Consider the following 21,325-nt stretch of genomic DNA (forward strand, 5'->3'; position numbering starts at 1 on the left):
GCTGTAGATTTAAAGTATTTTTGTATCACCATAAGTGCACCTTTATGTGGATCCTCATGTGGCTATAGGAAATTCCCGATGTTATTTGTAAAGTAGGCTAGGGGTAGGGGTCCATAAATGTGTATTGTCCCAAGGCTCACTCGCAACTGACTAGAACAAATTGCACAGTGAATTCAGTCAGCTTATAATCAGTTTTATTTCCATCATCAGCTGTAAACCCTGCTAATTTTGCTAAAAAATGAATTTTGTTGTGGACATTGTCATTCATAAAATTTTTATAAATTTGATTTGATAGACGTCAACTTTTACCTTGGCCGGTGGTTGTAATAACGCCCCCGATAATAATTAACCTATATTTTTTTGGAAACAATAATTGACCGGATGCATTCATGTGCTCTGTGTGGATTTGGCAACCGATGTACGTCCTATATCTTTAAAACAAGCACCGTTGTCCTAATTCGCATTCGGATTATACCTATCTAGTACCGACTGCCAAATTGCAAAGTTTGCCATTTGACCGTCTGCTACATCGAGATCCCTCGCGAGGCGAGACTCACCGAGACTTTCCGATACGGGACCGCACGTCGTTCGGGATTTTCCATCATTTGAACATTCGATCATTTGTGGTGTTCCTTCGTTTCCCACTGATCCGAGCCACTTCGGAGATGTCTGGGATTTTACCGAACGGGTTTTGGAGCAATCGGATGTTTTCGGAGATATTTCCCGCGCCTTGAATTTTTACTTTTGTCAATTCTGGCGGCCATGTCAGTGAATTTTGCTGGGTCTAACTTGCTGACGTTTCGCTAATCATCCTGTTGGCTTCTTCAGAGCTTGACTGAAGCTGGCTCGTATTTTACTATGTACCTGGTTATATATTGTTTGACGGGGGCGGAGCTAAATGAGGGGCATAAACACTGTCTCGGATGACTGACGGACAACCATATTCGCATATTGGTGACAGGTAGAGACCTGAGTCGGTGTTAAGATTGTTCGATTGTTTATAGATTTTTATGGACTCGCGGACTCTTTCCTTTGGTGAAAGAACTGATTAAATGTAAGAATTTTAGTTTTATCGAATAAAGTTTTATGTCCGGTTCCATGAGTGTGTTCGGCAACAGCTGATGAGTTTATTTGTCTAAGTCGCCAGGCCCTTTCGTGTTCTTTGAGCCTAGTTGATATTTTTCGTCCGGTCTCTCCAATATATATAAGCAGGTACAGAGTAAAATACGAGCCAGTTTGAGTCACGCTCTGAAGAAGCCAACAGGATGATTGGCGAAACGTCAGCAAGTTCGACTCAGCAAAAACCGACGCAGGAGGAATCCAGAAGTTTTGTAAAAAGTATAACAGTAGCCAGTATGTAGCATTTATTTATTTCATTTCATTAAATACAAACCTCATTAAACTCTCATCGGTAAGATCTCTTTCATGGGAATAGATATTATCGCGCCCAAAAAAAAAAACTAAATCAAATATGACTTTTCAGTTTGACAGTATTTTAATGCAATATATTTTGTCAACCAAAAATTGCTCGTGATGGTACCTTATATCACCATGAAAACAAGCCTTGAAAAATAGGAAAAACGTTTTTATGAATTAACCCAACAACCATTTTCATGTGAAAATTGTACTTTATGAAAAAAATACTGGAGATATTGTGTGCTATCTGGGTGGTGACAAGGTAAGCAATCGTCACTCATAGTACCATTGATATCTTAGAAACGTCGTTTTTTAACGACCCCAAGTGTATTCAAATGCGTTAAACGTTTTTGAAGATATCGACGTTTATTTACGAATATATTCCAATACTCTCCCACTACATTCCTTGCAGAGAGTTGAAGCAAAACAACATTAAAAACAAAGGATTTGGATTTGCCTCAGCCTTAAAACAGTACTCACTTTAACTGTGGTTTACGTAAGTCATTGTTTTAGAATTCGAGTTTTAAAATTGAAAAAAATAGTTTTGGTTAGTGGGACACCCGGTATATAGATTGACCTCTTGATAAGTTTTTCCGGAGTTATCGTGCGAAATAAATATCTGCGACGAGGAAGTTGAGAATAATATTGGACCGGCGGCATCCCTCGACTCCAGCTAAACGACTTTCTTCGACGTTTTCCCGGCTGTGCAACGGGAGATCCGTCACGTGAGCTTGCGCGCTGGAAAACCCACACCGAACGCTCTCTTTTCCGTAGATTTCAGTTTTCAGTTCGCGAGAGTATCAACGGTCGGGTTAATTTACGTCGACGGCACGCGAGTTAATTCGCGACTATTATTAATAAACACTAATAAAACTGTCGCCGAGCGTGAACTGAGAAAAAGTCAACGATAATGCATCGCGTATGGAGGATGGCGCTTCATGCAGGTATGTATTAAATTGGGTGGTGTTATCCCACACCAGGTTTATAAATATAAACGCTACGTAAACACCGATTACGTTCCTGAATAATGGATAGTTTTAGTATACGATCTTCCAGTCGATATTTTTTTCTCTGTACTCGCCCAAAATAAAAGTTTCATTTTTTTCCTTATTCGTCGCCAATTCTGTTCTTTTTTCATTACACAGAACGTATAAATTATGAAGAGTAACAAAATGAAAAAAAAATCAATACCGGAACTCCAGCAACTGGCTTTAGATGTTTTTTTCTTACTTTTTGATATCAGCTCATATAAAGGACAAAAATAAATAACTAAATATATACGTAAGGATCAAAGTAGAACATTTCTACCTAAAATTGTTTTTTGTACTTTTGGGACCTTTGGATAAAAATGAGCACTGGGTTAATATAAATTGGCCCTCAAGAGATGTAAGGATTCAAGGAAATCAAAAATGGTTTCGAAAGAAAAATGTTACTTACGACGAGGCGGCTGACGATTCAATTTGTTTGAGCATTTGTCAATTAAATTTCTTGGGAGTAGCACGGAAAAACTAATAGTTTCTTAAATAAGGGAGGCGGTTCAAGATCAACAATGCACCATCAATGAACGAGAGTGAATCTAACGCTAAAGCAGAAACTGTGTGACTTAGATGATTGTAGTGAAAAAGTGGGGGGAAGATCGTCATCAAAGACGATGGGCTATCCACCTGATGATCCATTACTGCTGAAGTCTTCAGCGGCACTGCGCTAGTAAACTTCATTCTACAAAGGCATATAAAAGAAAATTTTTAATTAATAAGTGACTAATGTTTTGGCACGAGCGGAGATCCGTTGTGAAAAAAAAAAGTTGATAGCGGCTGCTGGAAAATAAAACATCAGAATTAAAATGTAAAGATGTAGAACGGAAATAGTATATTATTCAACCAGTTGGATAAACTGCGTTAGAGTCACCATTAATTTTTTTGCACATTTTTGCAGAACGACACCAATACATTCATCAAGAGTGACATGAATCCGAAAATGTCCGGTCGCTCGCAAACTCGTTAATATCCTGGAAATGTCCCAAGTACATGGCTCGCAGCCGTAGGTAATGAAACTGAGATTCTAAAGTGACATGTTACGCACGTTTGATCTATGTATAATTGGGTATTTTAGAAAAAAGAGTAGGAAAAAAATTTTATTTTTATTTTTCCAAATATAAATTTTTCAATTTATTAATGGTTATACAATTTTTACAGTTTTTACAATATTCACAATATATAGAATAACACTACTATAATGGACCTAAAACAAGTATGTATAAAAACAATTATGTAAACATACAATAATATATAAGTATCCAACAACAGTGCATGGAGTACAATGATATGGATTGAAAATAGTACCATACAAACATTACAGACTCAAAAGAACAAGTTTTATTGGATTCTCTGGATACTTATTGACCAATGTAACTATTATATTATAAGCCACATTATGATAATGCTTTAGGTACAAAAAGTTTATAGCGCCCAGTATTTCGGGTGAGACAACTATGTTATTAATATCAACGACTAAAAATCATATATGATTGATATATATTGAAACTTAGTTTTAGATTGTTGACCGAACAGAACTCATTCAACAGATTCAAATCATTTTGTAACAGTTTACAGTCCTCAGGTAATTTTATACACCTAAAAATTTTTAGATCGTCTGCAACGAGCAAGTTATTTAAAATTAAATTATTTCCTGCATTACACCAAAAGTTTCTAGTAAATCACTCTAAAACTCACGAGTTCATATTCGTTATAAATCTGTTTTATCTTGTAAAGCGGACAAAGTAATAGTCTAGCAAAGTAAATTCGTAGGATTGAAATGTTTTTCGCGACATTCGATCCAGACCATGTTATCGGTACAGTTCGTCCATTTTGTGAGTTTTAGACCTAAATTTATTTCACGTCCGCAGGATAAACATATGATGGGAAAATATCAATGCAGGAGACCCAACCAATTATTACTTGCTAATGCGATATAAAAGTTCGCAAGACTTATGTTTGCACAACCATATCGAATGAATGAAACGACAGCGTTTTCTCGGCACTCCTGTACGTTGATTTAGTCGATCGATAGCACCGGACCTAAGAAGCAGTTATTTTGCTAATAAAATTTCACTTTACCGAAATTCTTTTATTTATTTATTTTTTCATTATACTTGATTCATTGTTCCATTTTCTATCAGGGAACGAAGCTTTTAAATGAAACATATGAGTAAGTAGTGCATTGTCAAGAAGTGTTCTCGTCATTTAAGTATTAAAGCCGTGAGTGTTATTACGAGTAAAATTGACTATAGCAACAATTACTTTTCAGTTTTATATAATTAAGAAATATTAAGCTGTTTTAAAGAAATCAGTTAATTAGAACATATAAGTCGGTAGCAAATAATACACTGCGAGAAGTATCCCGCACGGTGGCACCAGAAACTGAGATGGATATGTCCAGAGAATGTTGTCGCAAATATATCAATCAGCAAGACCGGTCTTAGTTTTTGTTAGGTTTGTTTGTTTGCTGTACAGTTTTTCTATTTTTTGACTTGTTGATGGAAATTCAAAAAAGGATTCGAGATCTTTGGCACAAATCAAAACTTGTGTGGACCAAACATAAGTGAGAGAAAGACACAAAGATAACGTGTGATTCAGAAAAAAGAAATTAAAATTCCATAAGGATTGTCTCAAAAATTTTCATATGGCATGTGGGTTTTATGTCGTCCAAAGGGTTGAGACCTTTACACCTTATTGAAGGCACTGTAAGTGCAGCCAAGTTATATCTATTGGAGATGTTATCTTCCCACAGGACCGAGTCTCATACCATTTAAATCTACCAATAGATGGGAGGACATGACATTAAATTTTTATCACACGCTTCTGGTAGCCTGGATGGCATTCTTGAAAAACCTTTGTTATACATTTCTGGTTGATTTTCTTATAGAGACGACATTTTAGAAATAAATAAAAGAGTGAATTTCTAAATCATCGAGTACACACACACACAAGTGGCAGAAGCCGAAATATTTTCACTAAAACGGTTCTTCATTGTAAAAATGCTATAATACTTTTCTACGAAAATATAGACATCCTGCATATGTAACCCTATAATATTTTATAAAAAAACAACTTTTGTTTTTAAATCTTGTCGATATTTTTGATAGATTCTGAGATTAAGGCTTTATAATTAAAAAAAAATCTTTTTCAAAATGTTTTTTAAAACATAACATATGATAACTCATATCGGTTTTATTGTAAATGTGTACACAATTTTAGCGGTTTGGTTTTTTTTACAAAATATTCAGTTGATGATTATTATTAGTAATATTCCACTGCTACCGTAGACCTTAACAATGTAATCGAACGAACCCAGGTGATTCATACGGCAGAATTTGGTTATTAATATATTCCATGTCTGTGGAAATAACAGAAACTCGACGAGAGAGAGAATAAAATTAAATAAATAAATTAAAAAAAAAATCCTAGTAACTTTTGTTAACATGACTATCTCTTTGCTCTATGCCTATCTATTTGCACACAAGTTTAGTTTATTTATTAAAATTGATGAGTTTCAAAAGAAAACTGGCCATGCCACTGGATCCTACCCAATAGACCCTATCCAAACAACACACCCGGTGTTGTTGATGCAGAGCAGTTTTCAGCTTTTCGATAAGTTTACTCATAACCTACAAAGGGTGATGAAGAAGGCAAAAATTTCCTAAATATTCTCAAAATCCAACATTGTTAGACATTTCTGTTTGTGGGACCTTTCATTTCATGAAAAGCGCAACACGATCTTTATTAATAAGGGAGGAACACCGTAAAACCATGAAAAATGGGATACACTGTACTACATATACTACAATAAAGAAAATTGAGGCGTTTGTTATAAAATTAATATAAGATAGCAACACAAAACTGAATATAGATAATTAAATATTAGCAATTTATCCGTTTACAGTGGCGTTCTGCAACAAACTTGGATGACTGTAAATAAAGTTAAGTATAGTTTTCGTAAGCGGCCCTATGGCTATTTCGATTTACGAATGTATGCTTTTTATCTAGCTATATTATTATATACACAAAAGATTCATAATGTAGTTTTACATTCATTAATAAAGATTAAAAAAAACCTCTTAATAACAATATTCATCATTTTGAGATTTTTTTGAGGTTTTACCGAATATGAAGATTATTGTACGTTACTTAGAAGTATCTCATAAATTACTTATAAAAAAAAGCTTTGGAATTTGGAAGGAAAAGGAAAAGTCGACATTTTGCTTTTTTGACATTCTTCTTGAAGGTTTGCACGATGTTGCGATATGTGGGACGCCAGGATGATTTTATTAGCAATTTAATGAATGATTGTTTATTATTAAGGAGACTCTCCGACTAATACACATAAAGAAGGTCCTACATGCCACCTGATGTAACAAGATATGCCTTCTCCAAATATTTTTAATGTCATACAATCAATTGTGGGCCGACTTGTATGTTTATCGAAGAGGAGAGTGATTAAAAAATTTACGAATTCGACTCAAATTCTAAAAAAAAAATGGAAAAAATAAAATAAAATGTGTGTGTGCCGTTGTAAGGATCTGAATGGCCATTATCCGAATGATTTCATTTGTTACGTTCTAATAATATTCCCAAAATTAACTGAGATAGATCAAATTCGTTAAAGGTATGCTATTTATTGGAGCATAACAGTCTATGTTAGGTACAAAGCGTACACGCGGGCCCTTTAATACTTAATTCATTCGATTAATTAAAACTCACCAATTCGCACGATTGAAATGTTTTCCACGACATTCGATCCAGAGTTTTAGACCTCAATTTATTTCACGTCTGCATGGTAAACATTTGAACGGGAAAATATCAATGCAGGAGATCCAATCAATTATTTCTTGCTAATGCGATATAAAAGTTCGCAAGACTTATGTTTGCACAACCAGATCGAATGAATGAGACGACAGCGTTTTCTCGGCACCCCAGTACGTTGATTTGGTCGATCGATAGCACCGGCCCTAATAAGCAGTTACCGAAATTCTTTTATTTATTTATTTTTTAATTATAAATACGAAATTAACATTTTTTATTTTATGTTGATTACTGCTTGATTAAATGTTTCGCTTTTTCTCACGGCCTCTAGAGTTTTATCAGCCTGACGCGAAAGAAGCTTTTAAATCGAACATGCGAGTAAGTAGTGCCTTGTCGAGAATTGTTACGCGTCATTTAAGTATTTATAATTGAAACCGTGAGTGTTATTACGAGTAAAATTGACTATAGCAAGAACTACTGTGTTTAATATAATTAAGAAATATTGTGAAACTGCCAATACTGATGTTGACGGTAAAAGCTCAGGCCGTCCAAAAGCTGTTTTTCAAAAATAATACACTGCGAGAAGTAACCGCAAATGCTGTCGCAAATATATCGATTGGCAAGAGTGGTCTTAGTTTTTGTTACGTTTGTTTGTTTGCTGTATAATTTTTCTATTCTTTGACTTGTTGACGAAAACTCAAAAAATGATTTTCTCGCATTTCGGATCGACTGTATTGGATTCCGTTATTTACATTCATTTCTAAAATTCCAAGAACAGGGAACAAAGGGAAGCAGCAAGGCTGCCCTAACCAAGTACGAAATGAATTCTCCTTAAATATTGGTTTTATTATGTTTTTTCTTTAGTCGTGGTGGTTGTCCTTCTGAGCAGAAATTATTCTGGCGGACTATATCTTTTATTTATTTATTCGGAGAAACTCGGCTACTACAGTCGAATCCAACCGGTCTATATAAAGTTACATACCATTTTAAGAAGAATTTGTATAGTATCCATAGTACTTATCCTTAATTTAATCAAAATGAAACAAGTCTTTTAAAGGTATTTTGCGGTGTTACATTTCCAATTCTTATTACTCTAGAGAGTGGACAATTTTGAACAGAATTAAGACATACGATGTTTAGAGTAATCCGAGACAAACCTAATTGAATATTTGAAAACATGGAGGGAACGTTATCATGATTCTGGATTATAAAATGTTCCTGAGATACATTTTTGTTGTTTATTTGGAAAACTTTCTTTATTGTGGTCTCAAATCCGCGCTACCAAATTGACACTAGTCAACAACGTGGTGGTTAATAAGCAAACAATAATTTTTATTTTATGTATATTTTATGATTAATATTTTTAAAGTCTGCCCACTCTCTAACATTACCAAGTAGCTTAACAATATCAGAGCATTTCAGACCTTGGTGTGGTCTACTTTTGGTAAAATATTACCAATAATGTTCTAATCAAAATTTAAACATTTAAAACAGGCCAATACAATTTCATTTCGTCAACGAATTTCTCGAATTGAAAATCCCTTGACCACCTTAACTAGGTTAATTTGATCCATATAAACTATGAACAGTGAAGGTTCCTGATGGGAAGTCTGTGGAGGGGGAAAAGGTGGGGCTAAAGGATTCAGATTTAAATTCCTGAAGTGCTGAAGTGATCGAATTGATCCCTCACAAATCGCAAAATTAATATTAAATCAATATTAAGCTCTTGCCGAATTTGCTTTGGTTAGTTTTGGTTAGTTTATCGTGTTTAACATAAAATTTCTGAATGAGCAGTATTCCTAATATTAATTAGCAAAACGGTTGCATGTTATACTGTTAGATATCTTGTTGCAGATCTACAAGACACGGACCTATGCAAGGAAATACGATTTTTAGCTGCCGCCGCGAACGATCCAAGACAAATGTTGGATTAAGGGCTCGATGTCGTCGTCATGGTGGTAAGTTTTCTACGTAAATGCGAATTTCAACGAGATTTTTGTAGCAAATATCGTCGTTTCCTCTGAACATGAATGTGATAAGAGCGACCTCCATCAAAAACCGCAAGTAAAACTAATTATATCGGCTTTGGTAAAATAAACCGCTAAAGTTTATCTGATACAAAATTCGGAATAATAATGTAACTGGCTGCTGTATTGTTGCCATCGCAGACCAGATATATTTTTAACTGACGTCATTTTTTCTACTCTAATATGCACAATAAGACGTTCAACTAAAATGGTGTTTATCGAACTTGTTGCACAACATTACGTATTTTAGAATTGGAATGGATATCAACTTAAAACCTCACTATCTGAACCTTCTCGTTTTCGATCAGATTCCCATCAAACTCGAGTTTTCTGCAACTAATTATCATCAAACGATCAAATATTTACTTAAAAAATCATTTTATGGATCAAATAGAAAATTTTTCTTCTTGATTTCGATCAGATTCCAGTCGAAATATTCTTCTCCGCTATATATTGTACCGAAAAGTACATCAAATTTGCAGATATCAACTTAAAACCTAACTTTCCGGGTAAAAAACCGCCTTTTCTTGTCGATTTCGATCAGATTCCAGTCGAAATCGACTTTGCCGCTACTTGTTATTACGAAAATATCAACAAACAATTAAGAGCTTTTTCTGATCGATTTCGATCATATTTCGCTAAAAATCGGCTTCTCTGCCACTCACTTTCTGGGCCAAATAGTGGTCTTTTCCTGGCGATTTAGATCAGATTCAATCAATCATCATATCATCATATCAAACTTTTCCTTGTTGTATGTATTGTCCCGAAGAAATCAACAACCATCATTTTAGCTTTTCTTCTTTCAGATACCAGTCAAAATTGATTTTTTCGCTGCTTATTGTAACAAAATCTCAGGCATATTTATTAAAGCCGAAAATTTTTTCCAAGGCTTTTGTCTGTTACATTGTTGTAATTAAATTATTGTATCAATTTGAAACTTACTCGAGAAAACAAAATTTTAGTTAGTCACGGGTGTGTAGTTAAGCAATTTCAATGGCCTATTGGAATGAAGAATGAAAAAAAAAAGTTAGGCATTTCCAAATTGGGTCTCGACCATACGGAACTGTTTATTTCGCATTTAATGGCGGCATTAAAGCGAACGATTCATTCTTGCTCTAAATGTTTACACACCATAGCTATTTTGAACCGTTTCGAAGTTAAAAGCAAAACTAGAGTAATGCAATTTTATTTTATTTATTAATTCATTAATTCATATTCAAACGATTTATTAAATTTATTTTATATTTACAGTCAAAAGTGCAATAAGATTACAGTAAGAATACGAACTCTATCAAAAGAAATCCAGACGAATAACGACAAGCTTCGAAAACTATAATTTACTACAAATTATATTTTAAGTTATTTAAGTTTAAAGAGAGCACGCTGTGGGTCTTATGCACGTACTAGTTTACGTACTCGCTATCAACCTATTGCGCTGACTAAGGATTGATCGATTAATATTACAACTCAAACTGTAACTGCTTCTTGGGCACTCGTATATGTACGCCGTATACGTAATACATCAAACTACAGTGCATGCGCGTACGGTCGCAGCAAATTTAAATGTTCGCCTTTTGAGATTGGACAGAGCGAATTTTGCTATTTACAAATCTTCTGGATTCCTCCTGCGTCGGTTGTTGATGAATTGAACTTGCTGACGTTTCGCCAATAAAGCTTGCCTGAAACTGGCTCGCATTCTCCTCTCAATCTGCTTATATATTGTTTGGACGGGGCACGAAATGAGGGGCAGGAACATAGTTTTGTATGACTGATTTCCCTCCTTTAGCTCCTCCCCCCTCAAACCATATATAAGCAGGTATGGTCTGTTCATAGATATAAGAAGGTTGTAATAAGTTCGAGAAGCAGTTCTAGAGAGTTATACGATGCGTACACCTAGCTTTCAATAGGCATTTTATAACAACCCTATAAGCATAGTATTGGGTTGTTCGGAAAGTCATTTCGTTTTTTTTGGGGAACATGAAAGACAGTTTTCGTATAATGAATAAATATTTTATTAAATTATATATTGGCCATTCTGGTCCAACACCTTTTGCCATCTTTCTGGCAGTAACATAATTCCCCTCTCATAAAAACTGGTTCAGGTGGTTTTTGACATCTTCATTTGAGGTAAAGGTTTTGCCATCCAAAAAGTTTTGCAGGGACCGGAACAAATAGTAGTCGGAAGGCGCCAGATCTGGAGAATATGGTGGATGTTGTGGGATGGTACGTCCCATTCAAGCTGTAAAAGTTTTTGGCGAGTGACCAAACTTGTGTGAGGTCTCGCATTATCCTGGTGGAACACTACACCCTTCCTGTTGATTAATTCGGGCCTCTTCTCTTTAACTGAATCATTCAATTTGTCCAGTTGATGACAATAGACTTCTGAATTAATCGTTGTATTGTCCGGCAAAAGCTCAAAAAAAACGATTCCTTTGACATCCCACCAAACGGAGAGCATCACCTTTTTTTGGTGAATGTTGGCTTTTGACACGCTTTGACCCGGTTCATCTTTTCTGCTCCATGACCTCTGGCGTTTAACATTGTTGTATACAACCCATTTTTCGTCCCCAGTAATAATCCGTTTCAAAAATGGATCATTGTCTGGACGTTTGAGGAGTGAATCACACACGTCAACGCGACGACACAAATTTCGCTCCGTAAGGACATGGGGCACCCACACATCGAGCTTCGAGGTTAAGCCCATGCCTTTCAAATGGCCATAAACAGTCGAATTCGACAAATTTAATCTCTCACCGATCTCTCGTGTGGTTATTCGCCGATTTGCATCAACTAATGCCTTTATCGCATCTTTGTCAGCTTCGACCGGCCTTCCAGACCGTGGTGTATCTTCGACATCAAAATTGCCGGATCGAAATTTTGCAAACCAGTTCTGGCACTGGCGTACTGTTAATACGCCTTCTCCATACACATCCGTCAATTTTTTTCTCGCTTGGACAGCATTTTTACCTTTTCTGAAGTAAAAAAGTAAAATATGACAAAAATGCTGCTTATTGCTCTCCATATTTAAAAGGGCACCAACCAAAAACTACTGCGTAGAATTAATAGAACTTTTTCACACACAAGCCTTACAATATCAGCTCTCAAGACATATAATGGTTATGCGGCTTAAGTGTGAAGTTGGTTTCCAAAAAAAACGCAATTAAGTCCCCTGACGGGAAAAAACGAAATGACTTTCCGAACAACCTTATATTTAAGAATGCAGTAAATTCAGAGGAAAATTTGTAGCCAAAAAAAAAGTTTTTTTTTTTAACTAATTCCTCTACTAATACCTTAAATTATTTAATAAATACAACTAATACCTCCACTAATGCTACTAATTCCTTAATAGAACAGTTAAAAGTCATTGAAATAAAGCTTAGCTTGAAAACCATATATTTTTTTGGTACATTTTCTAAGTGAATTTCTAAGAAAAAAATCAGATGGCTGTCGCTGGTTGCCCCTTGGCGATCTTCATGGAAAAGAAATTTAATAATTTTAATAAGTTTAAACAAGCTATTACTGAATATTTGCATTACATATAACCATAAATAAAAGCACACGTTAAAATCATGATTCGCACACCGGTGGATGTAGTTTATATGTTTATTGAGTGAACTTTTGTAGTCAATATGAGGCAAAACTAAAATTTACCAAATATGTTGTTTTTCGAGTTTATCTTTCTTCATCTGGCTACCAAAGGCATTATATTTGCCTCTTTATCTAACCTTCCAGAACTCAACATCTCCCTCCTTTTCCTCGCCGATACCTGCCGTCAATTTTGAAGCATGCAACAAAACAGTGGTGGTAACGATCGATTTTAATTTTAGAAGTTTTTAACATATGAAAAGGTTTTTCCTACTGTTTTCTGAATTCTTTCGTTATTAGTGAGAGTCTATAAAACATTGTGATATGCAAAAAAGATTAGATTACTGGAAATTTTGTTTAATATTCTTTGGTTTGGTATACTACTTAGTTTAAGTTTATTAGTAATCATTCTTATTTCGTGTGTAATACAGCGTTTGTTGAATCGTGTGCGAATTGTGCAAAATATGTGCGAGTCTAGTGTATCTCAGGAGATGCTCCCGCCCAAATGTAGAAAATACTATTCTATTGAGACTAAGGAAGTTATAAAAAATATTTATTTGACTCTCATTGAACGTGGTGCCTGCAAGCAAGCATCTTTAGAAGAAACGGCACATTGACGAAAATTTCAACGTCAACTGGAGGAAAATAAGAAGCGATGCTGATATTTTCTCGAGTGTAGACGAAAGTGATCAAGATACAATACGGCGTGAAATTTACCAGTTATACGAGGAAAATAACGTGCCTACATTAGATATCTTAATTAGGAGACTTGAAAGACATGAAACCGGTGTTAAATGTGGCAGAACTACCTTATGGAAGTGTATTCAACGCATGGGTTTTAAAAAAAAAATGACAAAAGGCAAGTTTTAATTGAATCTTTTAGAATTCGGAAATGGCGACTGGAATATCTAAAAAAAATTAGGATTTACAGAGAACAACAAAGGCCAATTATTTACTTGGATGAAACCTGGTTCGACACTTATGATACCCTGGAAAAGGGTTGGGTTGACTCAACTGATAAGTGTAAAACAAACGCGCCATCAAAAAGAGGCAAAAGAATAACTATATGACACCACCGCTGATTTATTTGAAAGTTAGTTTAAAAACATACTAGTTCCAAATATTCCTCCTAATAGCGTCATTGTAATGGACAATGCAAGTTATCACAGTAGACAGTTGACTATAACCCCTTCCTCAAAAGTACATGTGCAATAACGACATTTATTTTCAAGAAGATTATACCAAAAAGCAATTAATTGAGGTTCTACAAAGCTTGAACCTACAAAAGGAATACGTCTGTGATAATTATGCAAAAAATCTAGGGCATACAGTTTAAAGGCTTACCACTGTATATTTAATCCCCCAAATAAAAAAAAGTTTGATATTTTTGAGAAAACTTATTTTAATTGCTTTTAACTTGAGTTATTTAAAATAGAAAATCTTTTCTTATTGCAGTTAAACACCGAGTGGGCCCAAGTTGAAATAATTGATTTGATCAACGACGGTTCTGGTTTGGCGTTCGGTATCATCGGCGGTAGAAGCACCGGCGTGGTTGTTAAAACCATTTTACCTGGAGGGGTGGCCGACAGGGTGAGAATTTGTTACCATTTGTTTCCATGTAATAACATTGTGATTGGCTGTAACTTTTTTGTTTTTAAAGATTACTAAGGTAAATAAAATAATAAAATGCGGTGTGAAATTCAATTTTTTTTTTATAAACGGCATGTAAAACAAAATTTGATAATTTTTTTTAATAGTAATAGTAAAGTAAACTATATTTTATCGGTATTAATTGGAACATTAGAACAATTAGTTATTCTTATTAGAATTATTTAACATACTTTAAATTTTATTCGACTTGTTATTATTATTATTACAATGATGTTTCGTCAATTTAGCATATATTAAAGAAGTGATATGGTACAAATATTTTATCAGAATGATAAAAGAAGAACAGCTACGCGCCGTGTTGCCAGTATATTAGAACTTATCCAAAGTTCCTGCGATGCAAGGCAAAGAAAGTTGAAAATAGTTTAATTTCTTTTAATTTCTGCAAATATGAAAATAACTGTTATTATTTTCATTTTGTTTCCTCCATAGGGTCCGTCTTCTAAGAAGGCACCTTCATTATATCGGATTTGTCGACAACACCTTTATTTTATAAATTAATGAAAGAATTAATGCATTAACTGGTAAATTAATAACAACGCAAATTTTTTCGAAATTTTTTTGCCAATTTCGACAGGATTGGCGGAAAATATTTCAGCGCAAGATTTCGGAGAGACGACTACACAACTTTTTCGGTTAGGACATAAATCATAAATGTAAATAGAAGGCTTAAAGATTTCAAACATTTCAAAAAGTTGTGCAACTTAGTTCGCCAACTTTTTTTCTTTTAGGCCTTTCACTGAATTCTATATGTAAAGTTTTTTGGCCTCTTATAAGAGTGAAAATATTTTTTTGAGTCCACTACTAAACTCCCCTATTTATTCATTTGGCAAATAAAAAGCAAAAAAAAACAAAAACAAAACGCTTGTATTGACTAGCCAAAATCAATTTAACTACAAATCATATTATTTTTCCTTTTAATGATTTTAACTGTTGAATGTGTTGTTTTTTCGTTGATACTACAAGGTATACGCTAAATGGCGAAAAATACAAAAAAACTAAGATATGTGTCCCGTTCGCGTTCTTAGTGTTTTGTTTAATTGCTGAATCATATCTACTCTAACTAAATTGAGTTCGAAGATACAAGGTACCACTAAAAACTTGCCTGTTTATGTTATCTATCACTGGGTTATTTATGCAGATAAAAACCCTTAAAACTTTTTACGTAAAGTTCAGTGGCTTACTTAAAAAAAATGTGGACGTTTTGATTTTCGAGGTATTATCAGAAATAAGATTTCTATATGAGTGTCTCAAAAAATTTCATTTTTTTATAAAGATTAAAACATTGATGAATTAAACAATGCAACTATAAAAAACAAACGAACTTATAATAAAAATTCGATGATAATCTCTTAGATTATATTATGACAATGCATCGATGCTTAGTCACAAATCACATAAGCAGCGCTTTGCATTTAGATTGAATTCCATTGAAATTCTAGTGCAATTCCAAAAAACTTAAGCGTCAAAATGCATTTAGTGTCTCGAGATATTTTTATTACTATTGGAGTTTCGACTTAATATTTTTAAAAGAAAACGATAAATTCATGAAAAAAAAAATGTTTTTAGGAATTCTCATTCAATTTGGAGTAAATTTGGTTGTGCTCAACTGTATTAATGAAACGCATTATTGAATTGAATTGAATTGAGCAAATTTTGTGTCTTCCTTTTTTTACCGCCGGCCGGTGTTGCGTAAAAAGATTATTTTATTTACTTTAAAATACGCTTTTAGCCACAGATCAAGCGTACAAAGAGGTTTACTTGCGTCGCTAGCTTCTTCAGATATTCGCAGTAGGACAGTTTCAGTAGATTTAAGCCATAGTATTTTTACATTTGAAGGTCATGTCACATGTCACCCAGTGAATATTCAATTATGCACTGATTACGCGCAAGCAAGGTGACACTTTAAAACGTCAATATAAATATTTATGTCAGCAATTGGCGAGAAGATTAACTTTGAAGTTGATCCAGATTATGGTGGTGTAGTATAGGTATTACCCTACAGAATTGTTATGCTCCATATTCTAGGACGGACGGTTACAAAGTGGCGATCATATCCTTCAGATTGGTGACGTAAATTTGCGGGGGCTCGGATCCGAACAAGTCGCTTCGGTGCTCCGACAGTGTGGGGTACACGTGCGGATGGTGGTGGCTAGGCCAGTTGAATCCACGTCTCCGGATTTTCAGGTATGAGGTCTTAAAAAAAAACATACAACCCAAGGCGAAAAGTGCATTTCGGATGTACAGAGTGTCGAAAATGCAATATGATTTTAGTTTTTTATAAATAATTCATGCAATAACTTTTTCGAGACAAGCTGTATTTAAAACAGGCCTTGGTTATTGGTTATTGTTTAGGCGTTTCATTTCTTATTATTATATTTTTCAAATAATACTTACTACTGATTATTATTATTATTCCTGTGTTGCCTATTCCTATTCTCTGTAACTTGCGTCTCTGTCCTTTATGGCCCGGGCGCTGCATTCAGACCTTTCGATCCATTATGCCCGCACGTCTTCACTCCCTCCTCTAAAAGAGCCCTGTACTCTCGAGGAAGTAGCGTACCTCTTTCATGGAGTACTCTTAATCGGCTGCCCCTAGTGGTGCGCAGCTGGTTAGGAGATGAATTGGGGATTCCCCCTCTTCTAAACACAGCCTGTATGTACTCTCGTGTCCTTTTATTATTCTTACCAGTGTTCGTAGTCGCGCGTGATTGAGACTGAGAGCTCAGTTTCGATCGTGAACCCTCGACTGTCTCAGTCCCGGTAATCTTTTATAATAAATGTTCAAAATATTGAATCCTCTACTACTACTAATAATAATAATAATAATAATAATAATAATAATAATAATAATAATATTCTTGAACTCATTCTACCAGTTGTTTGATCGCAACTGAGGTTAACTTTTTCACATTTCTATGGAACAGGCGGTATTTCTACTCCCTTTTTTCTACATAGTCGACTTTAGAGCAGGGAATAATTGATCTTGACTTTGATTTATAAACATATATCACATTAACAATAATCACAAGATCGAGCGAACTTTTACATAAGTGATGTTCGATTTTGATTATATGAAGGTCAGCCAGTGAAACTTGCAGATTTGAAGCAGATTTTGCGTGATCCGGAGAAGTGGTGGGGAAGAAAGTTGGCGGCGCGTTAAAACTTGCATTCCCTACTTGTTAGTTAATAATGGGCGGGCGAGCAACGCGGATATCCAGTTAAAGCCTACTATCAAAATGGCAAGAGTTTGCTGCAAGCTCGTCTTGAATTTCGACGGCATTTTAACGTGCTGTGTAATCAACCTATTCCGCGTGTTTACTGGATCGACTTCTAAGAGGTGGTAGTGTCATAACACTTCAAATCCCTGAAAATATCGAACGTTTGCACATGCAATATCCACATCATCATCCTTCATAAGGATCTTGGATATCATGCTTACAAAATACAGGTTGTGCAATCTCTTTATCCTGGTGATTATCAACAACTTATTCGATTTTGTGAGGCTATATTTACCCGACAGTAAAAAAAATGATGACCAAGTTTACAACTTATGGAAGAGTCATGAAGCACACTTTGACCTGTTTGGTTTCGTTAGTAAGTAAAACTTTAGAGATCATCGTTTGATCCTCGAAATACGTCTTCATGATCAACGGCCCATAAACGGAGGACATTTGGAAGATGTAGTTTTATAGTAGTTTTTTAAAAGTAATTTCACTTTTTTTTTTTCGAAAACGTCTCTATGTAGAAACTCGTGATATTTTGTTCGCATGTACGTTGGTTTCGGATTTAATATATAACGCAACGCAGGTATATGTATCTTTCTGCTTTCACGCTACTGCCAAGTTGGACCAGTGCGATTTTTTAACCTGGCTATCCATGCAGTTTTTACAAGCAATAGCAATAGTGTTGTCTATTCTATATTTTTAGTAAAATATTTATGCTTTTACTGATATTACCACAGTAAATGTCTCATCCCGTCTTTAGATTTTTAGGTTTGCACTTTGATAATATGATTAACATTTCTAAATAATTGTGTATAAATCGCATTAAAAAATAAAGTAAGGACCAAAAACCTTTCTTCCCTAGAAAAGCGACAATGAGATTTATTATTTTAGTAAATACTCTAGAAGCAGGGTTTCCAAAACACCAACAATTGTCCTCGTAATTATAACGATAACTCAAATATCGTCTATAGTGTTGATGAATACGTTATAAAAATTATGCTTCTTTTAAATACGCTTTGGCCATAAAACGAATTTGAATGCCTCATGAACAAGGAAAGAAGGGCTTTTCTTAGTCACACAGCCAATAGTCGTGTGAATTCCCCATTGAATACGACTTGTACTTTTGTCCCAGTGATCTTCAACAAGTCGTCACAATTTACACTGTTTGGCACCACGAATATTCCAATGGTGTCATTTAGAAACTGTATAACTAAGGAAGTTTTCGTATTTGGGACCTCCTTAATTATGGTGAATTTGGTGAATGCATCCACCGCTACGATGACGTAGGAGTTGTTCTTAACACTAGATGGTCGACGTGCAGAGTACCCATTTTTCTTTTCAATACTGTGCAGTTCCTGTTAATTTTCTCAGAGTCCAATCATCCTCATTAATGTTCACCGGTAATATTCGAATTTCGTCATAACTACTTTCAACTGGTTTTCGGCTTAGGGCATCAACACGACTCATTTTACATCCTGGTCGATGCTGAATCTCGAAGTCGAATTTTTGTGCGACTAACCGCGATCCGACAATGCTTATGACTAGGTTTTTCTGGATGCTTGGTTCTCAAGGCACTACAATCCGTCTCTGTCATTAGTATGTTTCCAATTCGTAAGAATGCACGACTAAAATACCGATTTCAAGGTTGAGCTGATTTGTTTTTGAATCATAATTCTGCCAATGCCCCATTTGGTTGCATACGTGTGCACTTCAGTTTCAGCTTCGTGGTTGTTAATTGGGGGGGGGGGGTGCACCTGGTTTTTCTTTTAATTCTTGAAATCCGTTTTCTTCTTTTCCACTCGCTATATACTTTTTTGTTGAATGTGTCAACGGATAAGCTACTAAAGCCATATTCTCAGAATTTCTGAACTAGCTGGTCAATCCCATGTACGGTTTTGGGTGCAGGAAATTTTGCCACTGCTTTTATCTTGTGTTTAGCTGTTTCAGTTTCATCTTTGCCTATCTCGTCCTAAGTATTCAACTTTACATTGCAATAATCTACAGGAATAAGGATGTCTTGGAAATAAGCAGCCATTACAGAAGTGAAACGAGAGCCCTAAATCGCGTATCGCAAAGGCGGCTGGTGCATTGACAAGTTCAAATGGCACTCTTAAATATTCATATTGTTCGTCGGGAGTCACGAAAGCGGTTTTCTAGACAAATTCCGAAGCCGAAGGTATTTAGTGATATCCAGAGGCCGAAGTCTAAGCTAGTAAAATCATTAGCTTCCTTTTAATCTGTCTTAATGAAACTTTTCTTTTGCTGTTTTCTGATCTGGACACACAGCCCTCTTTGTCAGTTTTTTTTTCACCAGTAATATTGGACTGGCATGTATTGCAAGTGACCCTTATTATTTTATTTTCCAAAAGATCGTCAACAATTTCGCGTACTTTTTGAAGTGGTGCATGGCCTGTACATTACCGGTTGGTTAGTTTGGTCCATTTAACGCATATTTCTGACATGTTACATACCCTTAACTCGCTTGTATTCATGGCAAAACAACTTCGGTACTTATTTAATAACTTTTTTGCTGTGGGGAAATGTTCGAGTTGATGATTTTTTCTAAATCGTCCAATTTAAAAGGTCCTTAGCTTATTGAATAGAAAAACAAATTCTTCCGAGTTGTACGTTTGTTCATAACGCAATAACCGAATTTTCCTTAAATTGTTAGAAGTGTCTATTGCAGATAACACACTTGTATTGTAATTGTATTGTAATACAGCACGGTACAACATAATACTTATTTGGATTACACCTGCACTACAGATCTAGAAAAACGTCTCCGTGTTTTTCAGTACCAATGATATTTATATAACCGATAGGAGAATCTCCGGATAAGCGTAATTGTGAGTAATTCTTTTTTTGAAGGCTGCCTCCCATCATTACGCTTGGTTTTCGAAAAACATTACTGCTCCTGGAGGTTCACTCGATTAAATTTACCACAAAACTTTTTTGGTTTGGCACAGTTGGAATATTCGGCTCCCACATCATGTATTGATGATCGGCTTCTATGTCTGTTTTTGAAAATACTTTGTAGTTCCTACCCGCACATAAAAGCGAAGACGTTTTTCCTTTCTGCTGTCTTCTTGGAATCATCAGCTTACACGAACAGATATTCTTCGTTGATTACTTCTAGTGTGTCGTACCTACTTCTTTTTTCCAGTGATTTCATAAATTCTTAAGAGATCATTTTTTTAAAAATATTGCGTTATCATTGATGCATCATGGCTAAAGTTCCTCCCAACTGTGGTTATAATTTGATAGACTCTGGCATCAATTTTTTGCCATATCTGTCAGACGAGACTGCATTTGATAACTGTTACATTATTCCGTCAGTCAATTTTCTGGAGAGAATTCCGGGATACAGCCACAACAATTCGGCATTGTCCTTTTCTACCATTTTCTCCAGTCTTTTTATTTTGTTATCCGAAGATTCAAAAGTGTTTTTAATTAGAATGTTTGTAATTTTGGGTCTCTGGTTTTGGTAATTTTTTCGATGCATTTCTTATTGCCTCTTAACTTTTTTTTCTGAGAGAGTCTGCATATATTATTATATTCTTTCGGATTTTCCTATATCTCTTAAGCTCTTTAGATACATTAC

General features: G+C 35.0%; 1 protein-coding gene across 2 annotated transcripts in view; it reads left to right on the forward strand.

Annotated features, from left to right (window-relative positions):
- The first annotated feature begins 2,197 nt into the window (after positions 1–2,197).
- The window catches only part of LOC132708127 (uncharacterized), a 175,314-nt gene continuing 156,186 nt past the window's right edge, over positions 2,198–21,325 (forward strand). For both annotated transcript variants that reach the window (XM_060680256.1, XM_060680257.1), the window contains exons 1-4: positions 2,198–2,360; positions 9,072–9,175; positions 14,285–14,419; positions 16,526–16,684. In XM_060680256.1, coding sequence (XP_060536239.1) covers positions 9,170–9,175; positions 14,285–14,419; positions 16,526–16,684 — 300 coding nt within the window. In that variant the 5' untranslated portion in view covers positions 2,198–2,360; positions 9,072–9,169. The remainder of the gene's footprint in view (positions 2,361–9,071; positions 9,176–14,284; positions 14,420–16,525; positions 16,685–21,325) is intronic.

The sequence above is a fragment of the Cylas formicarius genome, unplaced genomic scaffold (assembly GCF_029955315.1).
Source record: "Cylas formicarius isolate icCylForm1 unplaced genomic scaffold, icCylForm1.1 PGA_scaffold_10__41_contigs__length_53128322, whole genome shotgun sequence".
Lineage (NCBI taxonomy): Eukaryota > Metazoa > Arthropoda > Insecta > Coleoptera > Brentidae > Cylas > Cylas formicarius.